At 47.4% G+C, this 19,900-nt stretch overlaps 2 protein-coding genes across 9 annotated transcripts in view; both read left to right on the top strand.

Moving 5' to 3' along the window:
* SPEG (striated muscle enriched protein kinase) overlaps window positions 1–3,970 on the top strand; it is a 104,504-nt gene extending 100,534 nt beyond the window's left edge. For all 6 annotated transcript variants that reach the window (XM_080980748.1, XM_080980749.1, XM_080980753.1 and 3 more), the window contains 2 exons: window positions 246–395; window positions 1,900–3,970. In XM_080980748.1, coding sequence (XP_080836874.1) covers window positions 246–395; window positions 1,900–2,104 — 355 coding nt within the window. In that variant the 3' untranslated portion in view covers window positions 2,105–3,970. The remainder of the gene's footprint in view (window positions 1–245; window positions 396–1,899) is intronic.
* A 1,944-nt stretch (window positions 3,971–5,914) lies between these two features.
* SPEGNB (SPEG neighbor) lies at window positions 5,915–18,418 on the top strand. Of its 3 annotated transcripts, none has more exons than XM_080980824.1 (5): window positions 5,915–6,011; window positions 12,098–12,231; window positions 15,548–15,855; window positions 16,717–16,858; window positions 17,786–18,418. In XM_080980824.1, the coding sequence occupies exons 2-5, from the start codon at window positions 12,098–12,100 to the stop codon at window positions 17,922–17,924; spliced, it is 723 nt and encodes a 240-aa protein (XP_080836950.1). In that variant the 5' UTR covers window positions 5,915–6,011; the 3' UTR covers window positions 17,925–18,418. The 3 variants fall into 3 exon arrangements, with proteins under 3 accessions (XP_080836950.1, XP_080836949.1, XP_080836948.1); XM_080980823.1 differs by lacking the exon at window positions 5,915–6,011 and adding an exon at window positions 6,345–6,641; XM_080980822.1 differs by lacking the exon at window positions 5,915–6,011 and adding an exon at window positions 11,243–11,353.
* The last annotated feature ends 1,482 nt before the right edge of the window (window positions 18,419–19,900 follow it).

The following is a 19,900-nucleotide window of genomic DNA, read 5'->3' as shown; positions in this document are numbered from 1 at the left end:
GAGCCTTCTTTTCTGACTCACCTGACCAGATTCACTTAAAGGACAGGATTATCCTAGACTCCTGCCTGCAGTCATATATCTCTGATGCACCATAAAAACCTATCCATAAAAACTTCAGATCGGTACCTCTGATCGGTATCGTGGAGGTGCTGTTCCTCCCTTGCAGCTGGGAGTGCTGGTTTGATGGACGAGTGATATTGTGCATGTGTGTGCCCTGCACTTTTATCTTCTATTTTGCTTGTCAGGCTCAGCGGACGCTCCCCATTCTTTGAGACGGATCCCTTGGAAGTAGAGAGCAGGATCCTGGCAGGGCGTTATGATGCCTTCAAGTTGTACCCCAACGTCTCCCAGAGTGCTGCACTCTTCATCCGCAAGGTTCTCTCTGCCCATCCATGGTGAGTGAAAGGAGTGAAAGGCCTTGGAGGCAACGCCATGGGAAGGGTGGTGAGGAAAAGTTGCCTTCGTAAAGAGCAGTGGAACAGACAGATCTAGAATCTGGAGGAGCTTCAAGGCAAGACTCAGATTATTGAGGTTTCTCTCTCTGGTGGCATTTGGGCCATGGGAATGGTGCTATGGCCATAGCCCCTGTGTCAAAAAAGGAGGTACTGCTTAGTCTTGGATTAGTCTGGAGTTCAGTAATAAAGTCCTGAGAGCTAAATGAGCTGCTGAGGTTGAGAATTCCAGAGCAGATCTTTCCAGCAGTAGCAGAATGCAGTCTGAGTCCAGCATCCCTGAGATCACCATCACCCTTCATGTTTAAAGTGTTTGTACCAGGGATGGGGAACATCTGGCCCTATAAATGTCCTTTGACTCCCATCAGCCCTAGCCTAAATGGCCAGTGGTCAGGGATGGTGGGAGTTGCAGTCCCTCTGGACTAACAATACTAGGACCTGTAATTCCAAACCATGCAACCCTAGGCATGTGTGCCTGGAAGTAAATTCCACTGTGCTCAACATGGTGTACTCCCAGGTACTCCTGGTGAGTGAGAATGGGCTGTTCTAGGAGATGAGAGTCCTGAGCTATGTCCTCAGTCCCCAACTTTTCTGCTACAAAGTCTGGGTGTGGCCATGTTTGGGGAAGGACTGTTGCCCAGTGATGGAGCTTGTGATTATGTTCTGCATGCAAAAACCATTGGCTTAAGGAAATATAGCTACAAAAGGGAGAATTCCTGGTTGTCAAGATCCAGGTTTGAGGCAAGTAAGAGAACCCCAGCAGAGATTTAAAATCACAAAACACGCAGCAAATTAAGGCGTGCCAAGATAGGCTGTTAGACCTTTAAAATGTGCATCCTTTAAAGTGAGTTCCAAAGTTTCCCTCTTCCCCTAACATAGAAAAAGACCACATTTGGTATGTTAAAAATGGTTTACATATAAACTCTTCAACAGTAAGATTCATGTGCTTTAGAAAACTGCACAGGCAGCAAAACTTGGCTTAGTTACAGTGGTGATGGTTCCTAAATTATTGGTATAGGTAGAAGTCAAGAGTGGCTTGTGAGAGCCATTCAGCTAAGCTGGAGCAACCAGGTTAGCCTCTTCTCAGGTGGACCGAAGGAGAACAAAGGCTTGAATGCCCAGTTCCTCTCAAGGTGAGCTAAGCCTGGCAGGACAGCTTACTCTATGATCTTAACCTTTTAAGGCATTAATTAGACTTAAGAACATTGCCTATATGAGGCTGGTTAGCCCGCAAAAACTCCTAGGTTCAGTCATCTGAGTGTCCAGGTAGGGCTGGGAAGGGCTGCTGCTCCTGAGCTAGATGAAGCAATGGCCCAGCTCGGGATAAGGCAGCTTCCTATATGTTGTCCACAGCTCATTCCTCCAGTCATGTTCCTACTTCCTCCTTGTTCTTCTGGGTCTGGGGAGGGGAAAGGCAGCCTCATCCTAATATCCCTTGGCCTTGCAGGAGCCGCCCAGCTCTCAAGGACTGCTTTGCCAACCCGTGGCTCCAGGACGCCTACCTGATGAAGCTGCGTCGGCAGACCCTCACCTTCACCACCAGCCGCCTGAAAGAGTTCTTGGTGGAGCACCAGCGGCAGCGCAACGAGGTGGCCACCAAGCACAAGGTCTTACTGCGCTCCTACCATGGCGCCAGCAGCCACATGCCCTAGCCGCCTGCCCTGCCGGAGGAGCCACAGAACATTCCAGCAGGGGGCGTGATGGGCCAAGTACCCACCCAGCCAGCCAGGGTGGGACTTGTTGATATACCTCATGGATCAAGAAGAGTCGTCAGCACTGGCCGCTGTTCTTTGCTCTACCTACCAGTCCTGGAGGTAGCCTGGCCCAGAGAGAGGGAGCCTGGGGGCCGAAAATGGCAGATTGACAAGATTCGCTGCCATGGGGTTGGGTTCAGGGAGGTATGAAGCGCTGTGGGCCATGAAGCCATGCTGTTCCCAGGCCAAGGTCAAGGGGGGAGGAAAAAGCCTTGACGTTTCCTTGTCTAAATAAACTCCTCCTCCCCGTGGGGATGCCAAGGGCCCTTCCTGTATTGTGCCTCAAGGGCTGCGTCTGTACCCTGCGTAGGTCAGGTGCAACCAAGCGCTCCCATTGACTTAACAGCAGATGCAAAACATGCCGGCTGCAGCCACTGAGCAATGGGGCATCTCTTCCTTACATGCCAGGCTGAGCTGGGAAGATGACAATGAAGGATCAACCCGGAAGTATTGCAGATAAGGCATTTCAGCAATGGAAAACTCCAACCCCCCACCTGTGCAGCCAACGTATGCAGTATAGGGAGTATAATGGATGTTTCGGGCCCCCAAGGCAGGAGCTGGGAGGGAAGGTGCACATTAAATCCACAGCACCCCTACACTTAAGACAGCACCTAATAACAAAGACTGCTGGAGTCAAGGGCTGATGGTACTTTCCCTGGGGTTCCTCTCCACTCACCTCTGCTTGGGTATCCAGAAGAAGCCAATCATGTGAGGCACCCACCAGTTTTTCCCTGTTTACATACCTACCATCCCACAATGCCTCTTCTTTGCTGCTGCCTTCCTTGTGTTTTTCTGACACGGATACACGCAGCCCAGTCCTACCTTAAGCTTCAGAACCAGTGCAGAAGATAGATGCCTTCTCTCCCTGCATGCCTTTCTGAATCAAGGACATGCTTCAGATACACCACCCCCTCATACATTTGCCTACATGAACCCTCCTCTCTTCCAGTGCTCTTTTGCCATAGCCCCTTCTGGCACCTACAGAACACTCACGATGGCACAGAGACAGGCAGAGGTCCTCCAAACATAGGCACCTTCTCCTTTTGCAGTCAGGCACACGTGACCTTACATGGCCTCTGGTGGTGGGTGGGTTGAAGAGGACAACAGGGTGGGTTCTAAGTCCTGGGATGGGGGTAGTGGCCGTTTGTTTCTCTGCTCTTGACCTGTGTAGTGTCTATAGCAAACCAGACCTGACATACCCCACTGAGAATGGTGGAGGCCATTTTGAAACTGAGAGTCTACAAGTTTTCACAGCTGCGCCTTAGGGCAACCCAGGAGGGACAAACCTGGATTTCATATGGGTAGGGAATGAAGAGAATGTACCATTGGCGCAGAGTTGAAAGCAGACCTACCAAATGAAGCAGACCTACCTAACCACCCCCACCTTGGCTGTGTGAATCCATGACCATGGTTCCCCATCTCAGTCTTTTCACCCCATGCCCCAGTGTGTTTTGATTGTGAAGATGCTCGTTTCCCTGTGGCATGGAGCAAGCAAAGCAAACCAGGACTGCTTCCAGATGGGTGGCTTCCTAGCGCTAATAAATCATTGCTCTTCCACTGTAAGGTACAAGAGGAATTGCACACTATCAGGGATATTGCACTTTTCTGTATGTTCATCCTGCTATGTTCTATCCACACCAGTGGGTGTGACAGAGCTCCTGGGTGGGAGAGGGGGAGGAAAGATCTAATTCACCTAAGTGGCCATTTGAAGAAGAAACCTGAGTGATTCTTAAAAAAATAAAATAAAAATCAGTTATTTATTTAGCGCTAAGCACTTCTTCATTAAAGTGTGATCGCCCATGATTGCTATGAAAGTGTTTCATGTTTGTTTTGAACCAGAAGTGAAGATTGGAAGTGTATAATTAGGGCGGAAAGCACATTGCTAAAATGGTGGTGACTAGAAATATTTTCCCCCTTTTATTTTTAAAATTAGTGTTACAGCACTGTAGCACTCTTTAAGAAGCATGCCAATATTCACATCCCTATCCTAATACCCCAACAAACCGATAATGTTAACAATACTTACAACATTGTTTAAAAACCTTATGCCCAAAACAAGTGCCACAACGGCGCTTGACACCGTCTCACTGACCCACCCCTATTGCAAGTGAAAGGGAAGACGGCCTGTTTTCAAAGAAGGAGCTCCATGCCAGCTGAGACGCAGGACCAACTGGCTGGGAGCCAAATGGTCCAAGCAACCCCAAACACCTTTGTAACTGCATGTAGGCTGCTTTCTATAACCTACCCACCAGTCTTCAGCCCACCCCTAACTCTAACCCCACCCACCACACTATATGTCACCACAACACACTAGGTTCGATGGACAATATAAGGTGAGAGACAGGACAACCCAGACGGGTTGACAGGGAATCATCCTAAAAAATAAATATACCAAATGGCTAGCTTAAAAGCAATTACACTAAATGTGAGGGGATTGGAAACCCTGTTAAAAGAAAATGCATCACCTCGTATGTAAACACCATGAAACCACACAATACCTTCCTACAGGAAATACACAACCCCCACCCAAAGGAAGCAAACTCCTGAGCAAATCCCACTTCAGTCATGGGTGGCACCTCACTCAGGAAAGGCCCACAGAATAGCCATAATACTTAGTAGAGACCTAAATTTCCAAGTCACAACAGTGCTAAAAGACAAAAAAGGCAGATTCATTTTTGCTAAAGGGGTACTAGATGGCAAAACTAAACTTGACAATTGGCTCCATATATGCCCCAAACACAAAACAACTGGAGTTCAAACAGAAAACACTAAACAAATTCCTCTCCTCCTCTGAAGGGGAAGCAATCCAAGGAGGTGACCTCAACCTAAATATGAGAGGCACCTTCCTAAAGGACATCCATTCTACAACCCCCTGGGCAACCTAGTCTCACCGCCAGTCACATCAAAGTGAGAGGCAACCTTGCTGCCACTAAGGTTGTGGGAGTGTGTACACATCCTAAGACATGCCTTGTTCCACGTTACAATTTATATTTTAATGTCTGGCGCTGAGCAGACAAGCTTCAAGCCTGCAACACAAAACACACACTTGGCATCTGATCTAGTACTTACCAGAAGCCATATTTTAAAATAAACAAGGAGTGAAGGGATATCAATCATCCGCGTTGAAGCATCAGCAAAGCGCTGCTTAACCTTAATGCCCTCCTCCCCAGCATGGGCAGCAAGAGAAGCATTAACAATTCTCTCCTGAAGCACTTCAGCAGTGCTCAGCTTTGTAAGGGGCTTTCCCAAAGCCTTCCTTCTTAGTTGTTCACAGGGGAGTGGGAGTAGATCATAGCTGTCAAGTGTCCCTTATTTGAAGGGACAGTCCCTTATTCCAGTGCCATGTCCCGCTGCTGACCCTTATTGATAGATGTCCCTTAAATGTCCCTTAAATGATGTCCCTTAAATTTCAAAGGAAGCAGCTCCTCTCCCTCCCTCCCTGCCGGCCAGGGAGGAGGGAGGCTCCACCTGTGTTGCTTGGCTGTGTTGCTCACCCAATAAGAAGTCTAAGAACGACTGGGGGGTGGAGCTTGCATGCCTTGTGTGTGGCTAGTTAATGTAAGCTGAGGGGTTTTTTGAATGCTGGATGCCATTTTGTTGCACGTGCTGCTGCAAACTTTGCAGTGCAAAGTCAGGCCGGGGAGCCATCTTAAGTTGAGGCTGCATAGGCCTTGTGGTGCATGTGATTCAGATTCTATTCAGTTGAACCTCTGGTTACAAAGTTGGTTGGACAGTGTTCTCGAAGCTACCAGCATGAGTTTGACCAGACTGCTGGAGGACAGGAAGACTGGAGTGCCTGGAACAGGTGAGGCTGCAGGTCCCTTATTTTGGCTGCTGGTCCCTTATTTTCAAGGCTGCTGGTCCCTTATTTTCAAATCTGTAAGTTGACAGCTATGGAGTAGATAAAGAGCCCCTTCTCCTTTTCTTTGGAGAAAGGAGTGTGTGTGTAAATATATAAAAAACCTCAACCCTCACCCAGTTAATTAGCTCCACTCCTTTTTCTAAAGAAAAGGAGAAGGCTCTCTCTCTCACTCTCCCTCCCTCCCTCCCAGATATTGCCGGACTATAACTCCCATCACTCCTGACCAATTGGCCTCCAGCTCCCACATCCAACAACAACAATATGAGGGGCGCCATTTTCACCACCTATCCCTGACACATCTGTCTGCAGCGTCTACTCTTCCTGAAACTGCCGCTAGAAATTCAGCATAAACCTCAGATGGGGATAGAAAGATTCCTGACTGAATAGGCACTGCCCTAAAAGATAGATAAAGTCCCCTCCCTGGCAAAGGGGCGGGGGGGGGGGGGAATCGACGCCTTCAGTTTTCACTGAGTGACTCACCGGTGCTAGAGTCAGGGATGGCTGTACTAGTAGGCCGAGCGAAACTTCCTCCCAGGCAGCTGATTCAGAGTTTGCTGAAAGGGCAGCACATTTGTAAGTTATTTAATTCATTATTGCATTTATTTATTGTTTATTGCTAGGGAAGCAGGGAGGTGTAGGTCTGGAAAAGACTCCTGCCTGAAACCCTGGAAAGCCATAACCGCTGCTGGTCAACACAGAGAATCCTGAGTTACATAGGCTGACCAGTGGTCTGACTCTGTATAAGGCAGCTTCCTGGGTTCTGTTGTAATTTATGTTGCAGTACTGAGGTCAGAACTGCTTGCTCGTTTCCTCGCAACAACGTGTGTGTGTGTGTGTGTGTGTGAGAGAGAGAGAGAGAGAGAGAGAGAGAGAGAGAAACCCCAAACTACTGGGATAAGAAATTGGAGATACTTCTCCCAAGCCCAGGTTGCTGCTGTTAGAACATTCTCTCACATTCCGGGATGGATGCCATTCTGGAAACTGTAGTGCACTTGACACCTCACTAACTCCCCAGAGACACTCGAGCTACTACTGTACGTCCTTCAGGTTTCTCTTTTAAACCAGACATCATACTAGCGAGTACCAAAGAAGCTATGCAGAAGCTGTGAGACTAGAATACAAGTCCTAAAGCATAATCCAAATTCTTTTATCAGGTTAAACGTGAAGGAAAATGCATAATCAGTCAGATATTGTAGCCAATCGGCAGTCCAGAGACGTGGCCATGCGAGTCTGTTGCAGTCTTGTGGCACCTTAAAGACTATCACTTTATGGCATTGGCCTGCTGTAGAGAACCTCATGTCTGGGGGTTGAATGCAATCCTTCAGGTCTCCCTATCTGCCCCTCCTCAGGCCACTCTCCTTAGGCCACTCACCTCATCTTTCTGGTCTGGCTGGAATGTGTCCTTGAACTCTGACCATGCCTCTTGACAATGGATGGTCTTTCCCTGGTTACTCATCCTCCATTTTATCATTTTACTGATAAGAAATACAATGGAAAACAAAAAGAAACAACTCCTAGTGGTGCTTGAGTTATGCACAGATCATAGTTGGGGCCCTGACCTGGACTCTGTACCCCACTTATTGATGGCGCTACGTAAATAAGAAATGTGGCATCATCAACAACAATAATAATAGTAATAATAACTGAGCAGAATATTTGGGTTTATACAACTGTGCTCCTGCTCTGGATAATCCACATTCAACCTGCTTTCCCCTATCAGGACAACTGGGCTGTAGGGACAACTGGGCTGTGGTTCAAAGCACATCCATCTTTGGCAGCCAATTGTACAATTGAAATAAACAGAAGTAGCTGCACAGAAGTGGTATGGAAGAAGCTTTCCCAGGCTTGAAACCAGGCAACAGAGGAGATCTGCTATTGCTGCAGCTCTATAGCAGAAGTTAAATAAATCCTAAACTCCAAAGCAAGGCAGCAGTGTTCAGAAAAACGCAATGTGGAAAACATGCTATGATGATGGAACCCTTTCTAAGAATCTTGAAATAAACAGGGTTTGGTTTTTTTTTAAAAAAAGATTTAATTAAAGATCAGATCTAATCAGGACATAATATAACCCATGTTAACAAGGAAATTAAACATTTTAAAAAGAAGCTACAGGGAGGATCAATATCTACAACAAGGGAAACAGATTTCCTGTCTTGCACGTCAAACTAGTATTTTAATAAACTAAAATTTTAATAAACTAATGTTTTAATAGCATTGGGACTTTCCGTGGTGTAGTGATAAATTCTGCAGGAGCTCTTCATGATAACCACCATAGCCACATCTCTTCAAGATTATACAACAAAAATGAATAATTGGCCAAAGCAGACATAGAATCATAGACTTGGAAGGGACCACAAGGGTCATCTAGTTCAACCCCCTGCAATGCAGGAATCTTTTGCCCAACGTGGGGCTCCAACACACGACCCTGAGATTAAGAGTCTCATGCTCTACCAACTGATAATGGTTGCAATACCAAGTCTGCCTTTTCTCCTCCTATCCCCCCCACAAAAAAACCTACTTTTGCTCAATGTCTAGCTTGAAGAGGAGTTCTTCTGGTGGACTCAAAAGCTAGCTCACTATTTTGTGTCCTTTCGATAGCATAGTAAAGGGAATCATCTATTTCCCCACCAAAATCGAAATGGCTTTTTAACCCTCAGTCATGCATGCTAATCAGTGTGACGCACCTCTTTCTCTGCTCAGCTCATTTGGTGGGTTTCTCTTGGAATGGGAAAAGCTTATTTATTTGGCACACAAAGGATTGGCAAATAGAGCCTGGGTATAGATTAGAGCCCCAGGAGGTGACATCATTGTCCCTGCTGCGAAACAAGTGGGGAGCAATTCCTGGGGACGTTATTATTTTATTGGTTGAAAAAATAATAGCCAGTGCCACCTTTTAATTTAAATTAATAGCATATCCTACCTTTCCATTCAGAAATGAAACGAAGATGGATAACAAGGCTAATCAGCATTCTGTCTACTCCTGAGCATGTCAGTGCAGTTAAACTGCTTCAGGACCTCATGGTCAAATGGGCCTATTTGGAATGTGGATTGAATAAATCCATAAAGATTTCTGTACAGTAGAGTTGGCCAGCATTCTGGGGCCTGTGGACACATTTGCAAGCTGGAGAAGGTGAATGATATGTTTAAATTGAAATGTACTATGTAAAACTTAATAAAAAAATATTTATATAAAAGAAGAAAAGGAAGTGTCTTGGGCACCACACGCACACACACCACAACCAAGACAATGGAAAGCTTCAGTGGGGAGGAGGATCCTGCAGTGCCATGGAAGGCCTCTTTGGGCACCTTTGCGTTGGCAAGCACCACACTGGCATCTCCTGCTGTACTGTACAGTCACATAACTGCATCAGCACAACCAGGGCTTCCAAGTTGTCCTTGGCCTTGATCCTATGCCAGTAACTACCACCAGAAATGAAGAAATCAAGCAGGTGACTTCCCCCCATTATTCTCTTTTCACAGACCCCCTTTTCTTCTCTTTAAAAAAGTGCTAAATATCTTCCATACTATGTAGGACAACTGCGTATCAGAGGTATAGGTACATCCGTTTCACCAAAAAGCAAGCGAATCCAGGGGCATTTTAAGGATTAAGAGCTTTATTTTGGCATAAGCTTTCATGGACTATAGTCCATTTCATCAAAAAGTGATAGTCATGCCTGAGGTAAAACACTTTGCTGGAGAATTCCACAGGAGATATTGGGGAGTGTGTTCACCAACAACGGACATAACTGCTTTTGATGGACGCTCCTATTTTTCTGTGTGAATCCATATGTAGTCTGCTTAATTTCACTCATTATATGATTTGGAGATGTGTGCAGCATTAGGTGAACTACTGGCTGGTGTCATAGGGATGCGGGAGAATTTTGCTTCTGTTTGCATTTTAAGACAAACCTATTTAATTTGCATTTCCTGTAACAACGTGCAAAACAAAACACAGCCATCTTTCCCTGAACTTTGTGGTGAGGTTCTCCACCCAAAAGTGATGTACAAAAATGCCACGGTTTAGGAGAAACTACCGTATTTTTCGCCCCATAGGACGCACCTAGTTTTTTGGGGGGGAAATAAAGAAAAAAAATTATTTTCCCCCCAGGTGCGGGGCTGGGGCGGGGGAAGCCCGAGCTTCCCCCGACCCCAGCCCCCAGAACAGGCTGCTATCCCACGTAGAGCTAGCAGAGGGCTGCGCGAAGCCCGAAGCTTGGGGCGTGCTGAGCTCAGCGCGACCCAAGCTTCTGGGTGCCGGCAAGCTCTCCGCTAGCCATGGGAGAGCTGCGTCTCCCACGGCTAGCGGATAGCTTCCTGAAGCCTGGAGAGCGAGAGGGGTCGGTGCGCACCGACCCCCCTCACTCTCCAGGCTTCAGGGAAAGCCTGCATTCGCCCCATAGGACGCACACACATTTCCCCTTCATTTTTGGAGGGGGAAAAGTGCGTCCTATAGGGCGGAAAATACGGTATATGCATATACTCAGGGATAGTGTAAAGAAAAATGCACACATTAGTGAAAAATGACATATAAAAACACAATAGTGAAAAATTGTACGTTAAGCAAAATTGGAAATGAATCAGGCGTTAAAATGCCATTGGAGTTTTTGGGAGGGCAAATTCATGCACTAATACAGAAAATGTGGCAAACTGAATTTAAGATGGTGGAAATGAGGAACTGAGGGAAATTAAAACGGATAGAATTGTTCCTCCCTGGATGAGGGTGTTTCGCGTATACCAAAGGGGTTCATTGTGATGACTGTGGATGATCCACTCAAGCAGCTTGTCCTGACAATACAATATCCGCTCATCCAAGCAAAGCTCCAGCTCTTCCCAACTCTTGGGATATCCTCTGATCCTGTTGCTTGCTACTCCAAACTGTTCTCATCCCTTCCAGTCCTCCTAAGGCAGCGTGTGCGTTGGGAACAGCCCAGACAGCGGAGCCTCGCCCTGCCACTCTGTCTCTCAGCCAGAGGGCAGGAATGGTTGCAGCTGCTCCATCTGGGTCCCTCTGGGCTGTTCAATGTGATTACACAGCACCGGGCTGCAATCAGTGCAGCCCCAATTCTCACAGGTAGCTGGCAACAGGCTATATAAGGGAGCGCCCAGGATCCCCGTCTGGGCAGGGGGGACGCACCCCCCCCAGCCAAAGAAGGAGACGTCAGGGCAGGAATGCATCTGTGGGCATGGGCAGACCTGGCTTCTCCCCTGCAGAGATATAAATTTGGGTGGGATGAGGGGCCTGTGGCCTTTTCCAACACAGCGGAGCTGCATTGGTGCTGTCTACGGTAAGAGAGCTCAACCTCATCAGCAGAGCAGGGGGCCCCTGAGAACTCATGCCCTGTCCCAGCCCTACCACATGCTCCAACAACACCCTACCTTGGGACATGCCTTGGGGATTGGGAGAGCTGCCTCTTAACTCTCCTTATCTGAGGCACTTTGATCCATAAAAGTCATGGATCAAAACAGAACGGCTCAGCTGCTCGCCAACTGGACAACCTCTTCCATGGCCCAGTTGGTAGAGCATGAGACTCTTAATCTCAGGGTCATGAGTTTGAGCCCCACCTTGGGCAAATATCCCTTCATTGCAGGGGTTGGACTAGATGACTGTCTCTTCCAACTCTACAGAGAGACTGGTCTCTTCCAACTCTACAGAGAGGCTGGTCTCTTCCAACTCTACAGTTCTGTGATGCTATGACCCTCACCAGGGTGTGTCTAAAACTGGAGATATAATAATGAGGGTGTGGGCGAAAGCACAACTTTACTCTCATCCCACTTCAGTGGGTCTGGACTGATTTGCTCCAGAAGAGTGAAGATGACACTCACTGAAGTGTCTTTGCAGTTGTATACGTGGAGCAAGACAGCATGGGTCCTCTTGAGATGGTTGATGTGCGCCTCATGTTAGAGTGGTACTGGCGTTGGGTGGAAGCAGGAAGGAAGAGGGTTGGACTCTGTGCTATGTAGGAGCCTGTTTCTCTCCCTCTCTCCCCCGCCCCCAATATTGAACCTGCTACTCCTCCATCTCCCCACAGATGTCAAAAGCTGCACCCAAGAAACCAGCAGCAGGTGCTGCAGCCCCTCCCCCTGCAGGATTTTCCCTGGACATAAATGACCCTCAGGTGCAGAATGCTGCCATCCGCATCCAGGCTTCCTATCGTGGGCACAGGTGAGGGGGGTGGCAGGTGGGAGGATGGGACTGTTATCAGGGCTGGGCTGAAAATGCACCTCTTTTGTCCCTGCTTTTGACACCCAAGAGTGGGTCCACCCTGCTCTTCTGGTGGTAAATCGTTTTAACTTGTTTTCATCTTGCATGTTCATATTGTTGCAACAAACCCTATGGTAAAGGATGGGTAAAAAAATCTAAGTATTATTATTATAGTAGTAGTAGTAGTAGTAGTAGTAGCAGTAGTAGTAGTGTCCAGTTGTGTTGAGAGCAGGAGAGCTTGTAGAACTGAACTTCAAGACTGATTATGTCTCCAGTGGTATGTGGTATGGCTGTGCAGAGGGGCTCAGACCCATAACATCTCCACCCCATCTGCATACACTATTCACACTTCCTCTTGTTCTGCTGCTCACCACCCCCCCACTGCTGCTGGGTTCCCCCCAGATTGCCATTTGTTCCAATATATCACTTAAGAGCAGCTTTTCCACCAAAAAGGAGCAAGGCAAGCGGAAAACTTGGCACAGCACAAGTGGAAGGGTTAATGAGCCCTGACCTTGTTTGGTGGTAAAATCATCAGAGGGAGCTCCCTTGGTTGTTCCACTGTCCTCAGAAGTTCAAGGGGTGGTGGCCTGGAAGAGGACATTTTCCATGTGGGGCATCCCTAAATTTTGGAGTTCCCACTCTGCAGAGGTGTGCCCAGCACCTTCATCGCATTCTGAAAATACATCTCTTTACCTTGACCTTTGAATATTTATATATCTGTCTCTCTGTGCTTCTGACAACCCACCCTATTCTTGTGACTCTAATTTGTTTTAAACTGCTTTCAATATTGAGTTTTTAAATTGCTGTGGCTCATCCCTGGGCGCTGGGTAATAAATCAAATAAATAAGGCTTAAGAGTGTGCTCATGAAGACAAAGGGCAACCTGAGCAGTATTTTGAGAAGCTGTGGTGGTTCCAGAATATAGTTGTGCAGTGGAAGAGGGTGCAAGAGACGGCAGTCATGAAATGGATGAGGGAGAAGGGCAAAAACCAAGGAGGAGGTGAGCGAAGCAGCCAGAGACTTTGGGGAGGCAGCAGGTGATCTGGGAGAAGAGGCAACAGAGGACTGGCTTTAGGCATGTAGCAATGAGGGGAAAAACAAAACTCCAGCACATGTGAGAACTGCAGGTTTGTCCTCTCTCATTCTTATTACAGCCCAAAACATTGTCTGGAATTGGGAAGTTTGGCTGCATAAAGATTCCAAAACTTTCATGGGGAAGGGGAACTTTGGGGATGGAAAGAAGGTGGACGGATGCCTTGCTTCACTGGGATAGTTTCTCCTTTGCTCCATTTAACTAAAATACTTAAAATGTAGCACTCCTGGCAGCACACTTAGGGCTCATCCACACTTACCTTTTGCCCTCGCCTTTCTAGGCACATGTCCACATTTTAAAACGCCGCATGCGAGAGTTGTTGTGGGGTCCCCCCCCCCTACTTTCCCCAGGAAAACTTGCTCTTTAATGCTGAATTGGAACAAACAGCACTTCAGAGTTTCTGTGGATTGCTGTTTGCTCCAATTTAGTGCTAAAGAGCAGGTTTTCACAGGGGAAGAACCACAGCAAAAAAGGCAGGGCTCAGATATGGAGGTTTAAAACACATACATGTGACTAGAAACATAGCACAAAAGGAAGTCTAGATGAGCCCTGACTCAGGTGGCCTCAAGACAGTCAGCATCTTGCAGGAAGGATTGAGGCACATACAGAAGTTTGCACAATGGCAGTGCTATGTTGCTGTAGCACAACATATCCACTTTTTAAAATAACTGTCTTTTGTGGTTAGGAAGTACACTGTAAAGTGTGGGCTTAATGTATCGTTAACAGAAAGACGCACACACTCCTCCAAAGTAAATCAGGATGAATGCCCATTGCCATAGAGCTACCGCCACAAACAAATCGCCTCAATGAAAATCAGGCATAAGCATTAGCACCTTCAAATGAAGTGAAGTCATTTCCCCTTGCTGCGTTTCAAGCCACTCCTGCACACTGCTGTACACACCAGAGAGTGTGCAGGGATGCCTTCACCTGATGTGCATCACCTCTTTGGTTTTCCTGCGTCTGCAACACACCCACCCTCCAGCACCAAATTCTGATTCAATGAAGCAGTGGTCTGTGTGTGCCAATGGGTGTCTTGCATGTTGGTACCTCATCTTAACCTTGGCTTCTGCTTGCAAATCGGATGGAAAATGGTTTGAGGGAAGATGCATCCAACAGCAGAATTTCTCCAGAAACTACAGGATAGACATGAATTGTGGCTAACATCATGTGCTGAGGGCTTCAAACACCAGCAGTGGGAGCGCACTGGAGCCAGAGTAAATGGTAATGAGTACACAGCCATAGTCTAACCACCAGGTGATCTTTGTGCAAGAAAATCAGGTTCACACCTCAGCTCCTCCATTCAATCCAGTTTCTGAACTACTAGCAACCTCTTCATTGAGGATTCATTCGGATTTGGTTGCACAAAGTTTGTGAGCAGCTTATATGGCATTGGCTGTTTATTTAGCATTCATTTTGATTTGTTTGCCGGGAGGTTACATGATGACATGTCAAGGAATTGTTATCCCATGATTTCTAGTACGTTTTCTTGTCCCTTCCCCAACTATAATAATAATAACCTGGTTTTATTTTATTGGAAGCAGGTTTGTTGCACCAGAGAGCTAAATCCACATCAATTGCACAATCTGAATTTTCTGGCACGCAGTTGACTCTTGTGTGCAAAATAGCCACAGCCTTGGAAGCTCCCAAATCTCCCCCCACTCTTGCTCACCACTCTCATTTGCCTTGGAACTATTGGCACAAAAAAGGGTGCAGCAGCTATTCAGTTTAAGGAGGTAACTCCAACATCAAAATATAAGCCAATGACTATGTTTTCCTCACTAATTTTACTTGTTTTTATCAATTCTGTGGAGCTGAGGAGAAGAGGGATTGAGTAAGAAGAATTCTGTTGGAAGGTCCCATTTTCCCAGTCAATCAGATTCTACCCATTTAGCCACAGAGCATTTACTATCATCATAATATTGTTGATTAATTAGCTGCAGCTTGATAACATGTGGTTCTGAGTGGTTGGCAGGCTGGTCGGTGCTTGGCTGCTCCTTCCAGGCTGCCCAGTTGTGTCACAGCTGGCGGCGGCTGCTGTTATAGCCTGCTGTTCTTCTGATCTCTGTCTGGTTTGTCCCTGGGTACCATTAGAGGCAGAGCACTTTGCCACCTCATTCATGGGGGAGAGGAGCTCCAAGGGGAGCCTTAAAGGCCTGCTGCTTAACCCCCTCCTCTCCACTACCAGGTCCCGCAAGGAAATGAAGGAGAAGGGCCCCCCACGGGTGCTGAAGAACCTCACGGACGTGATGCTGATCGAGGGGAGCGCAGCCAAGCTGGAATGTCGCATCAGTGCCTTCCCCGACCCCTTCATCCGCTGGTCCAAAGATGGTGCGGAACTCAAGGACGGGCCCAAGTACCGCTATGTCTTTGAGGACCCAGACATCGTAGCCTTGGTGGTCCGTGACGCTGGCCTTCCTGACCTGGGCAAGTACACCATCTCCGTGAAGAACCCCTTCGGAGAGTGCTTCGACTCGGCACGTCTCCTCGTGGAAGGTAATACGGCCTGCCTCCCTTCCTTACATAGCCACACACCCCTTCTAAACTTAGCCACGCACATCCCCTGGGAAGCCAAGCCCTTCTTGCAAAGTTCCTCATTACGGGGAGATCTCAATTTGGCACATCTCAGGAGGGGAAGGTAATAGCACTCTCTGCTCTGCTCCTTCAAGTCATCGCCCCCCCCCATTCCCTGCCCATTTCTATTCATAGCCTTGTGTCTTGCGTAGAGAAAGCCAAGCCCCTTCTAACTTTAGCCATGCCTCTGCCAAGACGTAGCCTTCTTCCTCCCTTCTAGATCTCATCGTGGCCCTACCTAGCTATGATGCCACACCTGAAGGAAGAGAAGAAAGGCAGGGGGAACCCTCTGATGGCAACACAGGATAGTTTAGTCAGTCATCAGGAAAGGAGGCTAATCCCTGAGAGTTCAGCCCAAGAGGACAGTCTCCTTTCACAACACCTACTGCCTCTAGGCATGGGTTGGAAGGAGGAAACTGCAGAGTCTACATCCCTGCACAGTATACAAAAACCTGCATAACAAGAAATTGTTCTGACTCTCAACTTCTGTTCTACAGTGAACCTGGTACCTGGAGAGCTCCTTTGTAGGAATTTATTTACCTCGTTTCCCCAAGTATACCTATGGTGCAAGAGGGTTTGCCAAGTAAATAACTGGAAGATATTCCGTGGCCATCGGACAGAAATTCTAGAACACCTGGAACAGGACACAGCACCATAACAAAACTCGCACCCCCAGCATTAGGTCCTCATGACCTAGCAGAGGATTCTGCCGCCCGTCCCCTTGGCAAAAGATGGCTAAGGAAGGGCCCTTCCTCTGATCTCACCTGCTCTCTCCCTCTGCAGTGCCTGCCAAGATTCAGAAGGGCCCAGACAGCACAAAAGCCAAGAAAGGCAGCACAGTCAACCTGACAGCCCACATCAGTGGGGAGCCCGCACCGGATGTTGGCTGGGCCAAGGATGGCGAGGATATTGAAGAGGACGATCGGTGAGTGAAATTCACCACTGGTGTAATAAGCTTCATAGCACCAACACTGCTTGGGCAGGTGGGCAGCAAGGGGAGCCCAAGAACCAGGTCCCCCACCCCTTTCTTTCCTGATCCCATAAAAACTACTCGTTCGTGTTCAAATCAACAGGGCTGATGCAATAGCTTGAATTCTTGCATGGGGAACGCGATAACATAAGCTTTCCTTTTTGAAAGAAAGAAGGAAGCACGTAGTTCTTCTGGTTATTACAGAGGACCTTAATGTGTAAGAATCAAAGGACACGTGTGTTGAGTCAGGATAAGTGTGATTTCTTCATTTAACACAAGTCCTGTTGATTCCTATGTTCTCATTTGTACTGGACCAGGATGGAACTGACCTGGCAGAGCTAAAAGGATCAAGATCAGGGGCTTCCTTGCCTAGTAGTTAATGGGGAGGAAGTGAGAGAAAGATCAGCATCTGTAATTGCAGTCATTCTGAAATTCTTCAGTTTTGCAGCCCCTCAGCAACTTCCCCCCCACCCTGCAGCATTGGTACCATTCTTAAAGCCAGCACTGCATTTTAAAAACAGACTTTAGGTCAGGCCATCAAGAAAGGTGCTTTTAATTAGTATTTTGTTATGGGGACGGAATTAGTAGACTGTTCCAGTGCCATAATATGAAAATCATGGGCCTTGGGGTAGAGTCTTGTTTTTGATAAGTCCAGCCCAAGTTAAAACAGCCTTGACCTCCATTGTCAAAAATAAAATAAAATAAATCAAGTGCAAGGCCGTATTTTTGCTGGTTCTGCAGCCCAGTTTGTCAGCCTCGCCCAATGGAACTGATGGACTGCCAGGGGGCCATGGGTCAATTTAGCAGCTTCTGCTTTGTGTCCCAACACCAGCTGTCTCCAAGGGCCCTGACTTGAGATTTCCACCTTTCCCTTCCCTGCAGCATATACTATAACATCGGCAGTGACTCAACAACTCTCACCATCAAAAAGGTGTCGCCGGCGGATGCTGGGAAGTACGAGGTCTTTGTGGAGAACAGCCTGGGCATGGACCAGTCTTTTGCACGCCTTGATGTGATCTGAGCTCCTGCCTCCCCCTGCCTCCTGTACAGTTCCCCCCCAAAAAGAAACTCTCTGTCATTGCAAAGTATGGTCCAGGGCCATTGTCCTGGAGAGAAGGCTGGGGAAAGCAAATTAAGCCCTGCAATGGCGCTGTAGGGATATCCTGTCCTGTCCCCCCTAAGATGCAATAGGGAGTCCTTCTCTCATTGCCCCTTTGGCTCTCGCCAATGTCATTCTGCCATACCTTTCCTGGCAAGAATTCCCCACTGTGCCCCAGGGCTGAATCCATTTCTTGGGCAGGTGGGTCCCATCTTCTTGCAGGCTAATCACTTTGTGCAGCCATCGCTGAAATGCCTCCACTCCAAGGACGCAGAAGGGCTGTGCAGTCCTCCCATCGGCAGCACCCACTTTCCCCCAGCACTTCAGAGATTGTGAACCATCCCAGAAGCCTCCAGATTCTTCCTGACCTGTTTTCTTGCTATATGAACTAAATAAAACCAGCTGGTTGTACAGAGGACTTGTGTGTGCTACATGCAATTTATCAGCAGGAAATTAAAATCCTGGGAATCTCATTTGTGTGCTGCAAAGGTGGGGTGTGGGAAGAGTTTCTAGCTTTTTTTCTTTCTCAGATAAAACCTAAAGTCAACAAGAGGGTTCTGTTGGTTCAGAGAATAGGTGCTCATCCTTTTGTCTGTGCCATGTTATCTAGGCACCGGTTTGTAATTTCTAGGTCTGGGTCTGAATGGGGTTTTAGTTTGTCCCATCACTTTCCCCAGGAAAACCAAGTTCAGTGGTGCCCCGCAAGACGAATGCCTCGCAAGACGAAAAACTCGCTAGACGAAAGGGTTTTGCGTTTTTTGAGTCGTTCCGCAAGACGAATTTCCCTATGGGCTTGCTTTGCAAGACGAAACGTCTTGCAAGTTCTTGCGAGTTTGTTTCCTTTTTCTTAAAGCCGCTAAGCCGTTAATAGCCGCTAAGCCGCTAATAGCCGTGCTTCGCAAGACGAAAAAACCGCAAGACGAAGAGACTCGCGGAACGGATTAATTTTGTCTTGCGAGGCACCACTGTTTACTGCTAAATCCAGCAATCCATGCAGTTTGCTCCAGTTCAGTGGTAAACAGTGGGGTCAGACAAAAAAACCCCTGCTCCAACACAGGCCTAGAAATCACAGGCCTATGCCTTGAAAGCATAGCACAAATGGAAGTGCAGATGATTCCTAGGATTGCTGCAGACTAGAAGGCCCCGTGAGTCAAGCTGGTCTCCTAATGGGTCCTGCTAAAAAAAGAAATAATAATCTTACGTCTTCATTCTGGGTACCTGGCTGCACTGAACACAGTTAGGTCTCTCTCCTCTCACATTGTGTTTCCTGAAATGTAGTTCTTCTCAGTAAGTTCTGGAACCAGGACTTTGCCCTTATTCCCTTGGCAACACTGCCTCTTGCAGGCACTAAGGGGCACTGCAGGACCCCTTTCCCCTGCCCCACAAGCAAGCTGTTTTGGAGATATAAATAGTCCTTCCTGACCATATCAGGGATTGTTTGGGCTGCACAGCTGCTCATCTTATTCACATGACAACAGTACACAACGCTGTATGTCTATCTCTCACAAATGATGCCATGCCTGGCAGGGCTCAACACTAAAGCATGTTCTAGGGAATAGTAATGAAGAGTGCTTCTGGGTACGTGCAGAGTGCTTTCTACAAATGAGCATCTTGTAGTTGATCACAGTCCAGCAAGTGTAGTGGTAAATTTTGAAGTACAGCAGCTCATCACAACGGCCTCCACAGCAAGACGTCCCAGGAAAAGTCAAAAAATGGCAGACAAATGTGTTGATCTTGATGGATTATTTTAACACAAACACCAATATAGAACATAATGCTAAAAGTTATTAGGATTAGAATGCAATTCTATGCAGAGTTTCCTGGGACTAAGCTCCACTGGATTCAGTAGTGCTTTCTTGTAACTGCACCGGTTCAGCTCGTAAAACCACAGAAAGCTT

This window comes from Podarcis pityusensis (genome assembly GCF_964106645.2).
Source record: "Podarcis pityusensis genome assembly, chromosome: 1".
In the NCBI taxonomy this organism is placed as follows: domain Eukaryota; kingdom Metazoa; phylum Chordata; class Lepidosauria; order Squamata; family Lacertidae; genus Podarcis; species Podarcis pityusensis.
Note: the sequence above shows the minus strand (reverse complement) of the source record. Positions and strands in the feature narration are given on the sequence as shown.

What these genes read in the sequence shown, in the direction of transcription:
- SPEGNB (XM_080980824.1), top strand. Translation starts at nt 12,098, where the DNA reads ATGTCAAAAGCTGCACCCAAGAAACCAGCAGCAGGTGCTGCAGCCCCT. An exon ending in GGCACGTCTCCTCGTGGAAG is followed by an intron (nt 15,856 to 16,716) that starts GTAATACGGCCT and finishes CTCCCTCTGCAG; the next exon opens with TGCCTGCCAAGATTCAGAAG. An exon ending in GATATTGAAGAGGACGATCG is followed by an intron (nt 16,859 to 17,785) that starts GTGAGTGAAATT and finishes CCTTCCCTGCAG; the next exon opens with CATATACTATAACATCGGCA.